Below are 15,851 nucleotides of genomic sequence, written 5' to 3' on the forward strand. Positions count from 1 at the left end.
CAAAAATCGATAGAGGCTATCAGCTGGGCAGCACAGAAAACATGGGGTAATAGGAACAGGGTTTGCAAGCAGCACTAGTTTGTTGGTATTCAGAAGCCATCCAAAAAAGCAGATTCTGGTTTTCTGTTAAATAGAAATCTAATGGGACTACAGGTTGACCTAGTATTAGCACCACTCTTCAGGGTTTTTTCAGACTGTAGTCACTAAAAAAAGGGTAAAGGGGAGGAGGCTGAACATGAGAAAGGAGAGGAAGAATATATAGTGAACAAAATTCAGACTTTTTCCACAGTAGAAGTTCAGTGAGGAAATACTCCTACTGTCTCCAGAGCCAGCTCAATACAGAGTCTGAATTTTTATCTTTAGGATTTTACACTGACAGGTTTGGTTCAAAAGATCAGGAAAAATCAGGGGAAAAAAAGTTGTTTTTTTTTACAAACTGGTCCATCTTCTACAAAAGCACTGACCAAAGGAGCTAATGTCCTCCTTTCCCATGCTTCAGCTCCACTCCCAAACACACTCCTAGCTTGTTCGGCTCTTTTCTTGTGCATTATCTGCCAACTACTCATTTTACTTCCTCCCTCTTTAACAATCTCTTTTCAGCACTGAGGAACCTTTAAGTAAATGGTGTAACCCAGACAGATGTTAACAAAGCAAATTGGTACTAGCAGCAGCATAGCATGTCTCCATTTTCTAGACACTTTAGTCTTGAACACCTGATGTTTTGCACCTCCACAGGCACTTTTTTAAGCACCTAATCACATAGCTGGGATTTCTGTGTGGCATCCTGTCCCCTCACCCCAGCAACTAAACCTACAGCAATAGGAAACCAGACAGGTTTGGTATTGGCATCTGTGGAGCTGCAACAGCACAAGACTGGCACAAGTCAGGAACTCAAGCTGTTAGGCTTTCTTGTTCCATTCAAGCAGCTTCATATGGAGCAGTACCACTCACTCCCACAGCATGAAGTTGGAAGTAAGGATTTGTTTCACAGTCTGCAGTCATAGACACACACATACCCCATCCAGACCCTCTCCAAGTAGAAGTGTTGGTGATTCAGGACATCAGAAGAGCCACCCCATTGCAGGTGTGATACTCAGCTGTTTTCATATCAGATTAATATATAATTGATAACATGCCATGCTTCACACAGCACAAGGCATTTAGTCACACATTTGGACTGTGAAAGATTATGTTTTTATCAGCATAAACAATCATGATAATTTTTTTCTCTTAGGGGAATGAAAGAGGTCTTAAAAGAAAAATCACAAAAAACAGTCAAAGTACAACACTGAAGTGGTGCTGAGTGCTAGACACTGGCCATCAAGCAATGTCAGGACAAAAAGATAATGAATTTAACTGCAATGTTAATGTAAGTTCTACTTATACTTCCAAGATGGGCAGAACATTGAAACCCCTTTTCTATATGGATCCTTTGAACACAGATTAAAAGTAATGCTAGTATAGAAAGACAGCTTACGGATGTGAGGGGAGAGAACTTGTGACCACAGCAGATTTTTATCAGAACTCAGTGGTTAGACAGCAAGAACAAGTCTTGGAGCATAAACAGTCATCTTTGGCTCCCTTTCACCACAGAAACGAACCTTGTTTACCCCAACCAAAGACATCGATTCTCACTCCCAAAACTCAGGTGTCAAGTAACTTGACAATAAAGTACCTTCAATGGATTCTCAAAAGCCAATATACTTGTGGACTTCTGCATCATTTCCATGACTAATGTCACCAAGGCTGCCATTGACACAAATGCACTTTGGAGGCAGCAATCAAGCTGTAATAAGCTACTGGAATGCTTAGAAGAGCTTCTGAGAAACACATTAAGAGAAAAATCCAGGTCCTCTGATAGAAGCGGACCTCTATTAGAATGCCAATGATAAAGGGCATTTAGTTTCTATGCTTTACTTTCAGTGTAGCTCTGAAACACTTCAAATCCCAGCAGGCTTGCCCCTAACCATGTCAACTGAAAGAAAAAATTACATGCACGCCCCCTTAGAACTTTCAGAGTATTATTTAAAGATGTAGCAACCCTGAGTTTTGAATCAGTCTCACAAATATTTCAAGTTAATTTAATACACTGGTGCTGGGAAAGGAAGAGTTATATTGATTTCTGCATCTAAAAAAATATAAATAAATCAATTAAGCCTCATGACCCTGATTTAATGCAGAGCACTCAACCCTTGTCTGAACATTTATGGTTTTCTTTACCAGCATGTGTCAGGTCTGAGATTAGCAGATACTAGAAAGTAGATTCAGTCCAAGCCAAGCTACCCAGTACCAGAAGAGGGTTTGTGTGCAATGATTCCTGTTCATTTTGCTCTTGGGGGTAGCTCATTTAAAAGAAAAGGAAAGTTGGAAAATAAGACTGCTGCCTGAAACCCAGTGGCAATACTGTGTGACAAATGCCAAAATCTTTGTCATGTCTCCAGCTTTAGCACCTCCTCTAGCTCACTGGAGCAACCACAGAGACTGACCTCCAAAAATCTGCCAGAACACACCCAAACTTTCCCTACAGCGTGGAGCTGCCATCACAGCACCATTCACTTCCCACCTCTAGACCACTGAGTCACTCCTTGCTTCTTTGCCTACATATGAAAACATATGAACAAAAGGATGAAAGGAGGTTGTAGTGAGGTGGGTATCGGTCACTTCTCCCAGTAACAAATGATAGGACAGGAGGAAACAGATGCAAGCTGTGCCAGGGGAGGTTTAGACTACATATTAGGAAAAATTTCTTCACCACAAGGGTTATTAAGCATTGGAACAGGCTGCCCAGCAAAGTGGTGGAGGTAATTAAAAGCTGTATAGATGTGGTGCTTAGGGACATGGTTTAGTGGTGTACTTGGCAGTGCTGGGTTAATGGTCAGATTTATGATCTTAATGGTCTTTTCCAACCTAAACAATTCTTTAATTTCTGCAGCCTGAATTCAGAAGGAGGTATCCCAGGAGCTGCCAGGAATCCTTGGCATTGAGATAGGGCATTTTCTCAGAACAAGAAATCACCACAGTCACTTATCTCCAAAGAGTTGTGCCTCACGTGTATTTAACAGGCTGCGAGAAGCTGCAGTAACACAGACCTGCATATAAAGCAGTGTTTTTGTGTTCTGTAACAGCCTGCCGAACATCATTGTAGAATGTACGCCCGATAAGACAACATGAACGGATTCAACCAAGTCACCCATGAAAATCCATCTGCTCACTCATCCGCTCGGCATCGACAGACCTGTCTCTATTAAATAGGAAGAAAATCAAAGTCGCCTGGTATTTTCTGGAGCGTGCAGAGAAGCCCTATGGGAAGGGTGCATCCCCAGCTCTGTCAACATAAGCAAGCTGCAGAAGGGACAATGGCATTGACAACAGATTACACTATAAACCTTCCCTAGAATGTTTATATCTGAGAGAATATTTAAAAGGGGACAACTATATTTAACAATGCCTGAATACACTACAATTAAGAAGACAGATTATTTCAGATGCCATACGGGACATTCCTTGGATTATGGCTGCTGCAGTTTTCACTGGCAGTAACTGTAGAGAACGACGAAAAGAAAAACCTGTAAAACAAAAATCCAATCCCCTTTGCCCGGACACTATTAATTATTCAGAAGTTGCACCTGATCCTCCTGGAACATACTCTGGAGCCCACATAAAAGCAGCATAATGCCCAGTAGCTATGGCAACTTCACACCCACCTTAGCTATAAAGCTGAAACAAAGCCCACTGCAATAAAGCAACTGTAAACTGCTTTGTGCAAAAGGCAAAGGTCAGCTGCAGACAATACCAACCATTTTATAAAAATTTGCTTCAGTATCAATTACTTTGATTTCTCTCCCCACAATCGCTTTGTATAATCAAAAGCTTTTCATTTACTGAAAGCACAGTAAATGATGTTAAAAGTTGACTGTAATTTCTAGTGTCTCTGGATAAATCCAAACAGCAAGAAGGTTCCTCAGTCAGACTCCAGAGCCTTGCAGAGGTTCCTTCAAAGGTCCAAATGGGACAAACCGTGTGCCCAACAGCAGTTGCTCATCTTTTCCAGGTGCAATTACCCAGGAAAGTCTATTCATAGCTTTGGACTCCCTCTTCCATTTGTTGGCATGAGAAATGCTGGGTTACTGAAACTTCTGCTACTGATTCATGACTTTCAAGCAAGAAACTTTGCAGCCCAGAGGCAGTATTCATGACCTACCTCTGCCAATACCATGCTGACATTTTGCTTCAACATTCAACTTGGAAGATTTACTGCAAATGCTACGTGTATTTGTTCGTCAGCAAGGGCACAGGAGGGTGTTTGCAGGTAGAATAAGAGCCTTGGAGAATGGTAGTGGATTATCCCGTTTCATCACTCAAGTTTCCAGATGGCTGATGACACATGAAAGGTGTTACTGCAACAGACACTGCTCCTACTCCAGACCATACTACTCAGGAGCAGGAGGTTCACAGGTGGCTATCATCAAACATACTTTTACATTGAAATGTAAACAAACTATTCACCCGGTTTTGTCAGACTTATCTGTAAAAGGGAGTGAAACCCATTCAAGCCAAAATTATGCAGTCTAGATTGCAATACCTGCAATATTTCCTATCTTAGAGAAGCCATGTCAGTTTAAATAAGCAGCTGAACTTGTTGCAAAATGTCTTCTCCCTTCATCTCCTCTTTCTCCCATCTCTTGTATATATTTAGGACTCCACAACAGCAGCACTAACCTCATGTAAATGAGGGATGCACTTTGGAAGAGCTCAGTCACAACAGACAAGAAGAGAAGCAAGATTAGTCAAAAGGATTTTTACAAGACATCAGACATACCCATATGCCTCGTTGTATTATTCTGCAATTTATTTTACCCATATATTTTTAATGGGAAAGACATTCGTGCCCTCAGAAGTGAATGGCAATCTTCTCAGCAACTTCAGAAGAGCTAGGATTTCATCTCAAGATTTGCAAAGTATTTGCAACTTACACAAACAATTTGATATTGGTGTATCTACAATAGTCTAGATTGAAATGTTTAAAAACCAGGCAAACCACTGTAACTATGATCAGATTCCAAAGCAGAATAATTACATATTCATTAATATGAACATTCACCACACAGGACCTTTTATTTGGGACCAAAGTAATTTGCTGGATTTATAGATCTATTTGCAGTCCTGTCACTGAAAGCCACAGACCTTGTAAGGTTTGTTAGTCTTTATGTGATAAATATATAAACCAACAGTAATGATTATAAATCAGGTAATGAGTGCTGAGGATGCTAAAAATAAAACATGAGATTGAATAAACCATTTCTATTTGGTACAAAAATATAAAGGGCAGTAAAATACCGCATTATAAGAATTTAATTTGTATTCTGTTGTCACTAAAAGACTCCACTTGCAATTATGAAATTGGACATACACGTTTGGAAAAGAGCCATTACAAGGAGGATCACTAGCATGATTCGCACTATTTTTTTATTCCCGAGGATTGATATTGAGGAGGTTAAAACAGGCAGTGATTTCACCATATGTAAATTTCAGCATGGTTCCAAATCACTTAAGTTTAGCTTTTATCAGGCAAAGAGCTAGGACTATGCTTTCTTTTCATAGTAAATTTGGCATTTTAAAGAGTAAGCTGACTAGGCTGACTGCTCTCCCTTCTATGAATCAAACAGGACTAAATCCCTAAGGAAATAAGATGATCACAAACTAGATGGCTTGGAAACTTTTCAAAGAGCTTTTAGGGAGCAAGTCTTGTACACCTGTGAAGGAGAGCAAAGCAGAGCTTTGATCTTTGAACAAAGCTCTCAACGCTAAAACTCCAGTCTTGTACCACTTCATTATACAACCCTCTTCTACCTTCCACCAATGCACAGTAACACCGAGAGGCTCAGGCTGGGGAAACAGAGGTAACTGTATCCACAGACCAGTTGACTCACAGCCTGTTCACTGAACTAGCACAGTTGCAGTCTGAGCTTGAGAACCACAAAGTCAATTCACACATAGCCTTTATTCCCACCCGTTTCTTTTCCTTTTGATATTCAGTTCTACAAAGCTATTCCCTCTACTCACATGGGTTTCAGCGCTGATGTAATTCCTTACAACCTAACCTCCTGTCATTTATTGAGCTGGTTGCAGATGACAGCTTAATGACATAAGACCGCCCTAAAGTCAGTATTTAAGTTCACCTCAGGGTGAAAAGTGCTCCAATTTGTGACGGCCAGCCACTGAAATTCAAGGTTAATTACGCTGCTCATCATCCCAACCCCTTTCAGAAAAGATGAGGTATCCCTGCAAACATCCCCCAATTTCAATCCATTGGCAGCCTCTCCTTCCACCCAACTGCTGTTCTGGTGGAAGAACAGACCCTGGTCTATGACTACATGTTAACTAAACAGTAACCTTTAAAAAGTCAGACCCCATTTACCTCTAATAAAACAGGAGTAAAAGGCAAGCAGGGAAACCTATAGCATCAGTCAGCAGCTAGAAACAGCAACTTCCTCCTTAAAAGACAGAAAACACCCTCCTTATAACCTCTGCATTCTGCAGCCCCACTCATTGTAGCCCCAAACTACTTATATCCTGCACTGCCTTCAGTATTTTTTCACTGAATTCTCACTTCATTATTATATATTTATATCTCAATATTAATCACATTAAAATCAATCACAGCTCTTACAAAAATAATCAACAGGAATTCCTACCAAATGTATTCCGTTTTCAATGAGCACAATTCATTCCTTCTGGATCAGAAAGTGACAAAATCTTTGAAAACAAGGATTTAACAAGCTTACACATCTAACTGTTTCCAGTATCTGCATACTGTACATGAAGAAGCAATATGAAGAACAAGTAAATTATAAGACTGAGAAAAGCTAATGGGACCCACAGAATTACAGGCTAACTTCAACCAGCCATAATTGAAATTACTAAGGTGAAAACAACCCAGAAAGCCTAGTTCCATCTTTGCAACTCTAGCAATTGCAGAAGAGGTATAAAAAATTAAAAATCAGAAAAGTGTGAGCTGTTCAAATTACAGGAGCAGTCTGAATGCTTGATGGTGCTCATCAGACAAACGAGGGGAAAGCAATAACATGCAAACCGTAAGACAGGCTGTGTGTAAACAGATTTCCCCCAGCACAGCTCTGACACCAAGAAAGCCATTTTAACTGTGGCTAAGCAAGACAAGGATGAGAGTTAAAACATGCTGATCAGTATCAGCAAAGCAAGAAATCACTGTATTTGAGTTATTGACAATGTAATCCTAACTGCCACCTGACAATTTGTACTCTATGAATCGCATCAGCTTTGATTCCCCAATTCAAATACTCCATGAATCTGCTAAACTGGAGCAGGCTCAAGGGAGACCTTATATCCAGGTCTTCCAGTACCTAAAACGGCTACAACAGGAAACCTGGAGAGGGACTTTTTACAAGGGCATGTAGTGACAGGACAAAGGGGAATGACTTTAAGATGACAGGGGGGAGATTCAGATTAGCTATTAGGAAAAAATTCTTTACTGTAAGGGTGCAGAGGCACTGGAATGGGCTGCCCTGTGAATGCTCCATCCCTGGCAGTGTTCAAGGCCAGGCTGGACAGAGCCTTGGGCAACACAGTCTAGGGGAAGGTGTCCCTGCCCATGGTGAGGGGTTGGAACTGAATCAGCTTTAATGTCCCTTCAGGACCTGTGATTCTAAATCAGCTTTCAAAAACTGAAAATGCAGATACATATCTGAACACTTAAGCATTACCAAACATGGCACCAGACCACAGAGCAGCCAGTATGTTCAGGTGTTACAGGTTGCTCACTGTTACCTTATTCCTGTAATATTATTTCCCAACTTTTCTGAAGTCCTCCTTATACACAAGTGCCTGAAGCAACATGTAGCATGCCTCCCGCAGAATGCAGTCCGCAAAATAAGGAAAGGCATGCTGCATCAGTAACAAGGGCAGCAGGCAAGGACATAGGAGAAATAAGATTACAAAATATTAATAAATCATTGTATTTCAAACCATCTCTTTTGAATGTGGAAATGCATAAATTGGGTTACTGACCAGAAAACGCAGGGGGGAACAACTGGTGGATAGACTAGACATTTAAATTCTAATTACTGGTGTTATTAGAGATATGACTGCAATATTCCAGAGCTTCAATGCAATTGCATATTAATTTCTACACTGAAACCAGACATTTTCATACCCCTAATAAACAAGCTGACACTGACTGTAACCCAAAGATCAAACACACAGTGCTGTGCTGACTGATTAGGTTTTAGGGAGCTCCAGGCTGACACTTTTACCTTTTCCAGGGTGCAAAGCTCAGCCTAGCAGTGCTCTTCTGTCCCTCAAGCCTCAGTGACTCAAATATGCTGCATTTGCGATACTGAATTATTCATTACAATTCTATCAGATGGGGAAACTGGGTCTGGGCTTCTTCCCAACAAAGTTTTTCTCTCTGCTGCAGATGACAGAGCACCTCAGCCACATGACTCTGAGCTGACATGTTTCACTGCAATTCATATCAAATTCAACTTCTGATCCTGGCTTTCTTGTCACTTCTATCTGACTGGTTAAAAAGCATTCTTCAGAAACTGGAAGCAATAAAAGGCACTTCATTAAAAATACCCCTGCAGCCCACACCCCATTCCTGAGTCAGGAGTCTACCAACTGTGACATCACGAGGATATTTCAGCTGCTTGCTCACTTCGCCTTAGACACAGATTTACTTTGGAAATAGGACAGAATACAAAATCATCTCCACCCTGAATGCTCATTAGCCTGCCAGGTATGTCACAAGCATATTCCAAGTCACAGAGAGACCCATTTCTGTTTGGGCAGAGGTGTTCTTGTCACACCTGCAGCAGTATTTTTCTCTTCACTTTTGCCAGGCAGTCTGACACAGCACACACAGGAAATGGAGACAGTCTTGGAAAAACTGCACTGTAAGCAGAGGCTGTCAAGCATCAGCTCCTTTATGTTCATGTACTTAAACAACCAAACATCAGCTAAATAGCATAAGAAAGCACAAGAATTTCTAAGGATAATTGTAAAAGGAAAGCCAAATCTGCATTTAAGATGTTGAGCTCCTTACAGAAAAATCATAATACCAATCTGATAATGCCAGTGTTCCTTTTTCATTCTCCAAATGACAGCAACGTTGATGGATAAGAGAATGCTCAAGGGGGGACACCTTACTGCTCTCTACAACTGCCTGAAAGGAGGATGAAGAGGTCAGTCTCTTCTCCCAATTAGCCAGTGATAGAACAAGAGGTAACAGCCTCAAGTTGTGCCAGGGGAGGTTTAGATTGGACATTAGGAAACATTTATTCACCGAGAGGGTGCTCAGGCATTGGAACAGGCTGCCCAGGGGAGTGGTGGAGTCACCGTCCCTGGAAGCACTCACAAACTGTGTACGAGGCCCTTAGTAATATGGGTTAGTGGCAGACTTTGCAGCGCTGGGGTAATCATTGTACTTGATGGTCTTAAAGGTCTTTTCCAGCCCAGCTGATTCTATGTTGTGCTTCTGAAGAAGAAGCCACTGTTCCTACTCACTGCAACACCTCCACAAACTTAGCACAACAGAAGAGTTGAGGCAGAACAGCTGTCTTTCTGTACTGACTTGCACATGTTGTAATCACTGTTCCCACATACTCTCTGTGTAAAAGGAGAGAATTCATTTGGCAAAACGATTCATTTTTTGGCTGTTTATTTCTCTGATGCATTCAGATAGCGACATGGAACCCCCATTGAAGTGCACCAAAGAGTTCTGGAGACATCCTGTTTGCTTACAATGGATAAGCAAACAAACAAAAACTAGCACTGCTCTGAAAGGTACAACAGGAACAGCAATGTAAGATTTTATAAACTTCCATTTCTGCTGGATGCTAAGTTCAAGTTTTCAAATCTTCCAGCCAGACAGATGATGACAGTGAATTAGAGATTCAGCTATGAAAATCCTGTGATTTTCTGTAGGAGTCCCGTGCCTGAAGTCATTTAGCTTTGGAAACTAACTGATCTCCCACCACAGCCAATATTTGTTGTGTCACAGGTTCAGATACACATAAACATGTAAACTATGGCTCCTGTTCAGTTCTGTTTCTGAAGCTGCAGCCACAACATCAGTAGCCTAAGCTTTTTGAAGACTTAGAAGCCTGAATGACTATCCCATGCATTTGGCAGAGCTACTCTTCCATGCTGAAGAAAACAGGACCTACTCCAGAATCCAGGCGAGTTCAGAATACATACCAATGGTGTCTTAAATTTCTCTTTTTTCACTGCTTTGCCCTATAAACACAGCACCCTTTTCAGGTGACAATGCAAGGCCAAATGGCTTAATACAACCTCACTCTGCTGGCCTGTCACTAACATTTTACTTGAGTTTTCCTACTTGGCAGTTCTCTCTGTTAACACCATACTAGCACCTTCCACAGTCCCATAAGAAAGTAAAGCTTCTCTACAGAAAGATCCAAAGCTTGCAGTTCTAACAAAGCATACGCCTGTTGCACTGGAAAGAGCCAGAGATACTAGATCTTGATCTAACATCATTTTAAAATCAGAATCCCAAGTCCAACCACTTTAACCTTATAAAGCTGTAGGTTTTAGCAATGTACAGGACCCTTTGTAATGGGGATCAAGGCTTACATTTTCCAGTAGGTCCCATCAGCTGGTGTGTGAGGCAGCAGCAAAGAGGTTTTTTGAGTCTTGACTTAACAGTGCATACAGAGCAGCAAGTCAAAGCAATTCCACCTTAAAAGCCTACTAAATCCCTTAAGAAGAGCTATGCTCCACAGTGCCCTGCCTGCACAGGTCCTGACAGACAGGGACTGTGATTTTGCTTAAAGACACTGAGAGAAGTATTGTCAAAACTTGGCAAATAAAAAAAAACCTGCAAAAGCATTAACTGTGACATGCCAAAGAAACACAGAGCTGAATGCGCTCCTTTGGGATCCAAAGTCTGTGTAATGGGTACAGCCCAGAATACAAGATGGCAGTTTTGCCCTGGCACAGACCATATTAAAAGATTAATTGCTGTTTCACCCATACATGCGCCTTTTAGAAACTGGTAAGGTGGAAAGAAGAAGCAAATGGAAAGACCAGCAAGTACATGAAGTAGATCACTTAAAAGGCTCTTTAAATTAAAATTCATTATGATAGAGAAGTTTACCATCATCACCTACTGCTACAGCAAATTGTGAGATTTATTACTTTAGGCAGTTGTGACTAAGCTGCATCCAAAGCGCTGTCATTCAGACAAAATTGAACAAAATCTCTAATCTTGAGCCTATCAGGTTTTTGCTGCTTATCCTCTATTACACTTCAACTTAAATGTTATTGCTGACACTCTTCAGCTCAGTAAGCACAGAAAAAACACTACAAGCAGGCACGACTTTCAATCACACAGGACAGCCATCAAAACCTGAAAAGTGTTTGATAAATCGGCACTTGCGTCTCACTGACATGAATCATTACACCATAGCATGTAAATGATGCAAACATGCCGCATGAGCTCTTCATCTCAGAAAACAAACATCACCATTGTCAGCATCCAGATAAACAGCCCCTCCCCACTCAATCCAGTTTTGTTGCTGTTGTCACCAGTCCTACAGATTACTGTGCTCAAAGCGGTGTGGATCTTATTTTCATGCATATAAACTAATGCTCTGAGACGCCATAGCACAACGATTCAACTTATGCATCTCTGCCAGACTTCAGTCAACTGACAATTGCCAGGGAAATGCAAAGCACATATATAATACCTATGGAAGAACTACAGTGAACTTGCTTTGCATATATCCAAGTTACAGAGAGACCTGCTTCCATGATTACCTAATACTCAACCTCTGCATGGCCCACGGAGAAATAATCACCAGACTGTTTGGCACAGCCTGGACACAAGGCAGGAGCCAACATTCAAGAAAGAATGTTCAAAACTACAAAGTAAAAATAAAACCTGTCTAGTCCTAATTAAAAAAAAATAGGAGTAGTTGTTTAGCATCTCGCTGCACAGGACAAAAAATTAGATACAGGCTCAAAAATTAGATACAAGAGGAGTTTTAGCAGTAAGCTAAAAATCAAACAGGAGGAGATCCGCACAGATACCGAAGAATCACCAAACTATGAAGTTTCACAAAGCAGCTGAAGTACTTCAAAGCCACAGGAAAGGTCCATTTCTCAGAAGCTGAGCAAAATGCACAGTCACTGGGGAGTTATAAACTACTGTGTGTGCTATAAGGCACACCCCCCATCTTAGCTGTTATAGCAAGTGATTCACTAATGCTGATTTTGTAAGAACTGCCGCTTACAAAACCACCTTATAAATTAAGATTATTTATGATGCTTTTAGGAGGTTTAAATAAAGCTCTGAGAACAAATACAAGGGTTTATTTCACTGTCTCCTCTCCATGAGAGGTTCAAACACTTAAACTGATTAAGAAGATAAACAGAGATTAATCAGGGTCTGTGAATCAATTTAAGCGACAAGGCTTCCTCTGAGGTTCACCTTCTTTTTTGGGAAGGACAAGAGGTTAAATAACCCATACTTTTATTAGGCTGAACAAAGCCACAGTATTGTTTGATGTGAAACAGGAATGCTTTTATAGTCATTTAAACAACAGTTAGGATGAAAAGTCCCTCCAAAAGTCTTAAAATTCCAAGTATGCTGGCTGAAGTCTACTAAATAATTAATCTGTCAGAGAAAGAACAGTATTGTGTCATCTTCTCCTTAGTGGCCATCATGATGGAACTTGGATGAGTGGGGGAACAGCGAAGATAATTCTGCCCATTTCTGTATCGCCAACAAAAAACATTGGAAAAATATTCTGGGACCATTTTCTCAAGGGAGCTGACAACTATGTCACCACATTTAAACCCAGAGAACACCGGTATACCTGGTTAAAAATACTATCACATGCACCAGGGGCAAACATCTGTGATTCTACAACACTGTAAATTATTTACATCTGTCAAGAAGTTAATCACAGTCTTTTTTAACTCCATTTATCTTCCTGCTTTTGATCCTCTGAAGCCATCTCCTTAATTCCCAATAATACCATTATTTCTCACCTTATTTTCCCCACCTAAGAAACCTGCAATGAAATGCTGAAAAGTTTCTCAAATTTCTAATGGGAAAATACCTGTGCAGCAGTACTAGGCTACCTTATCACATTTTCACGAAAGCGTACTTCTATAGGAGTGGGTATTGTCTTAAATATAGATTCTGATTATAAGAATACATTTGTTTCTTTACTGTTTGTTACTACTGTACCCCACCTACAGGAGGCTGCACGCATTCTGCTGCTGAATACACAATGAACACAATAGGTGCTCATTCCTGATATTCTCATCCCTCAGGCAGGGCCTTTCAATTTGTAAAATATCATAACTGAACAGCAAACCAAAAATCAGCATGGATGCCATCCCTTTCCCCATAAATGTGGGCTGACCAATATAAAAGCTTCCCCCAAAAAGCATGTAAACTCTCTATCTCCTCAAGTCTGTGATAGTGAAGCTTATTTATACTGCTGATACTTCACAGTGCAGTGTATGTTTTCACACATACTTCACAGTGCAATATATGCACTGTGAAGTATATTCATATACCACTATAAAGTATATGCACACACTGCATATACTTCACAGCATTAACCACAGTACTTCTCTATGAGCCACTTCCGCATAACTTGTGTTGGGCAGAGCTGGAGATCCCTTATCCTTGGTTTATAGTTCTTCAGACGTGTCAGGTCCACAAGCTCACCAAATCCCATGTTAACTTAAATTTCCCAGGTTAAAATATGTCATTACTCACCTTTTTCCCCTCTGTACTATCCCCAGTGACATAGGACAGTTTTCGATGGACATAGAAGAGCATATCATCTTGCCGGGGGGCCCATTTCTCCATAAAATATGTTGAAAACATCCAAGTCCAGAACACAATACGGTCATCTTTGAAACACCCTAAAAAGCATGAAAAGAAAGGAGAAATGAGTTGTGGAATTAACATGTTACATTTGATTGTGCTCAACATGACACACAAAGTCTTTGCTACACATGGTGCAGGCGAGCCCAAATGTAGCAGAAATACCCTTGCACAGCTCAAAGCTTCTCTACAGTATACAGCATAGCTGTCATTCTGCATGAACCCACAGCCTGTCTTTGGCTTTTCTCAACCAAAACCACCTTCTGGCAACCAATCTGCCCCTGTGCACAACAGATACAATCAGGGATCACGACTGTGTGGCTATGCCTGTGCCTCAGAGAAAGACAAGACCATCACACTGAGCAAGAATACACTAAAAAAGCACTCGAGTAATTTCAAAGACAGGTAGCGCCAACACATACTCCAGATAATGACGTGAAGGCATCAGCTGCCAAGAGGTCTATTATATGCTATATAGCTAATACATAGTATATATTGGCTATATAGCCAATCCTTCCAAAACTACCTTACTTACACCAATCCACAGAAACAAGAACATACCCATGCAGGCGAAACTGTAATTTGCCCTCTCTCTGACAAAGAGCAAACCCCAGCTCCTCCTCAAGGAGCCGAGGAGCTCTGAATCCCAATTAAACAAGAAAAAGCAGTGAGAGAAGGGGAAAAATAGGAGGAAGATGCAACAAAGTCTTGTTCAAGGAGACAAATTACATCAGCAATAGCTTGGCAGTTGGCTTCTTGCCAGGAAAAGGAGGTGACATCACACTTTGTGAAGCTCTTCAAAACACTTCACTGTAATAACAGAGCAGAAAGTTCTGCACCTCTTCTGTGCCATAATGCTTGTACACTGTTAAAGAACAAAATTTATACAGGCAAGAAGATACGCCACTACTGTGCCTGGTGACAAGGGAGCTTAGTTTCGCCACTGCTCCTCTGTCCTACTGGAGGCTCCTTGATGGAGTAACTGCATCCTCTCCTCAAAGCCCTGCTGAGAGATAACTGCAGCTGTTAGCAGAGTTTAGCTGTCCTAAAACCTGCAAAGAAGCAGACTAGAAGTACCACCTGTATTTCTGAGACACAGCAAAACCCTGAAATGGAAGATGGGTGGCAGCATTATGTACGAGACAGCAAAACTGGGGGGGTGTTGTACACACGTGCAGCTGACAACCTGTCCTTCAGAACGTCTATCCTTTACAGTGGCTTATCTCCCTAAAAGCTATACATCAGCTGCCAGATTGGTACACACGTCACTCACCAGCTCTCAGCTACCATTCAGGTTGGTGTGTTTCCCTCCCACACTGCATATAAGAGATATGTTCTGCAGAGAAAAGAATCTTGCATGAGACAGAAGTGACATTTATTTACAGCGGTATCTGGATTAAGCTTTAGAAGATTTTTTCCAGTCAACTGCCAAGAAAGCTGACACATACTGTAACAGTGAACACAATTTTTCTTAGACACTGGTGGCTAACTTCAGGGCTTCATAAAGCAATCAATCAATCTTATAATCCACAAGTGTAACTCAGCACGTTTTCCACTTCACTGCATGTGCAATATTTGCCAGACAAATCTTTCTTCCAATCTTTAATTACTGTGGTGGGCAGGAAATTAGACTTTCAAATTTTTCAGCAGACAAATGGGTGATTGAAATCAAAATCTTGGGTCTCTGCAACTAAAGCCAAAAGAAATATTGAAAACAATATGAAATTTCACTGATGGTCCATGAACAGAATACATTAGTCAACATCAAGTAGGACAGTATTTGAAAACATGTATATAACTGATTAGATTTAAAAACAAAATAAAATGAAAAGGCTGAGAAAGAACAGAAAAAGGCCAAGGCAGTTAGCTCCTATGCAGATTAATTCCAGGCCATGCTGAAATTGCTTTATTTGCATGGCTGCAGTGAAGTCATCTCAATTACTTA

General features: G+C 40.9%; 1 protein-coding gene across 3 annotated transcripts in view; it reads right to left on the reverse strand.

The window, feature by feature from the left end:
• Positions 1 to 15,851, reverse strand: part of KIAA0930 (KIAA0930 ortholog) — a 78,282-nt gene that overhangs the window by 27,373 nt on the left and 35,058 nt on the right. For all 3 annotated transcript variants that reach the window (XM_062634917.1, XM_062634916.1, XM_062634918.1), the window contains exon 2: positions 13,796 to 13,944. In XM_062634917.1, the coding sequence (XP_062490901.1) occupies positions 13,796 to 13,944 (149 nt within the window). The remainder of the gene's footprint in view (positions 1 to 13,795; positions 13,945 to 15,851) is intronic.

The sequence above is a fragment of the Pezoporus occidentalis genome, unplaced genomic scaffold, assembly GCF_034315485.1.
Source record: "Pezoporus occidentalis ecotype Australia unplaced genomic scaffold, CSIRO_AGI_Poc_V1 ctg44, whole genome shotgun sequence".
NCBI classification, from domain to species: Eukaryota; Metazoa; Chordata; class Aves; order Psittaciformes; family Psittacidae; genus Pezoporus; species Pezoporus occidentalis.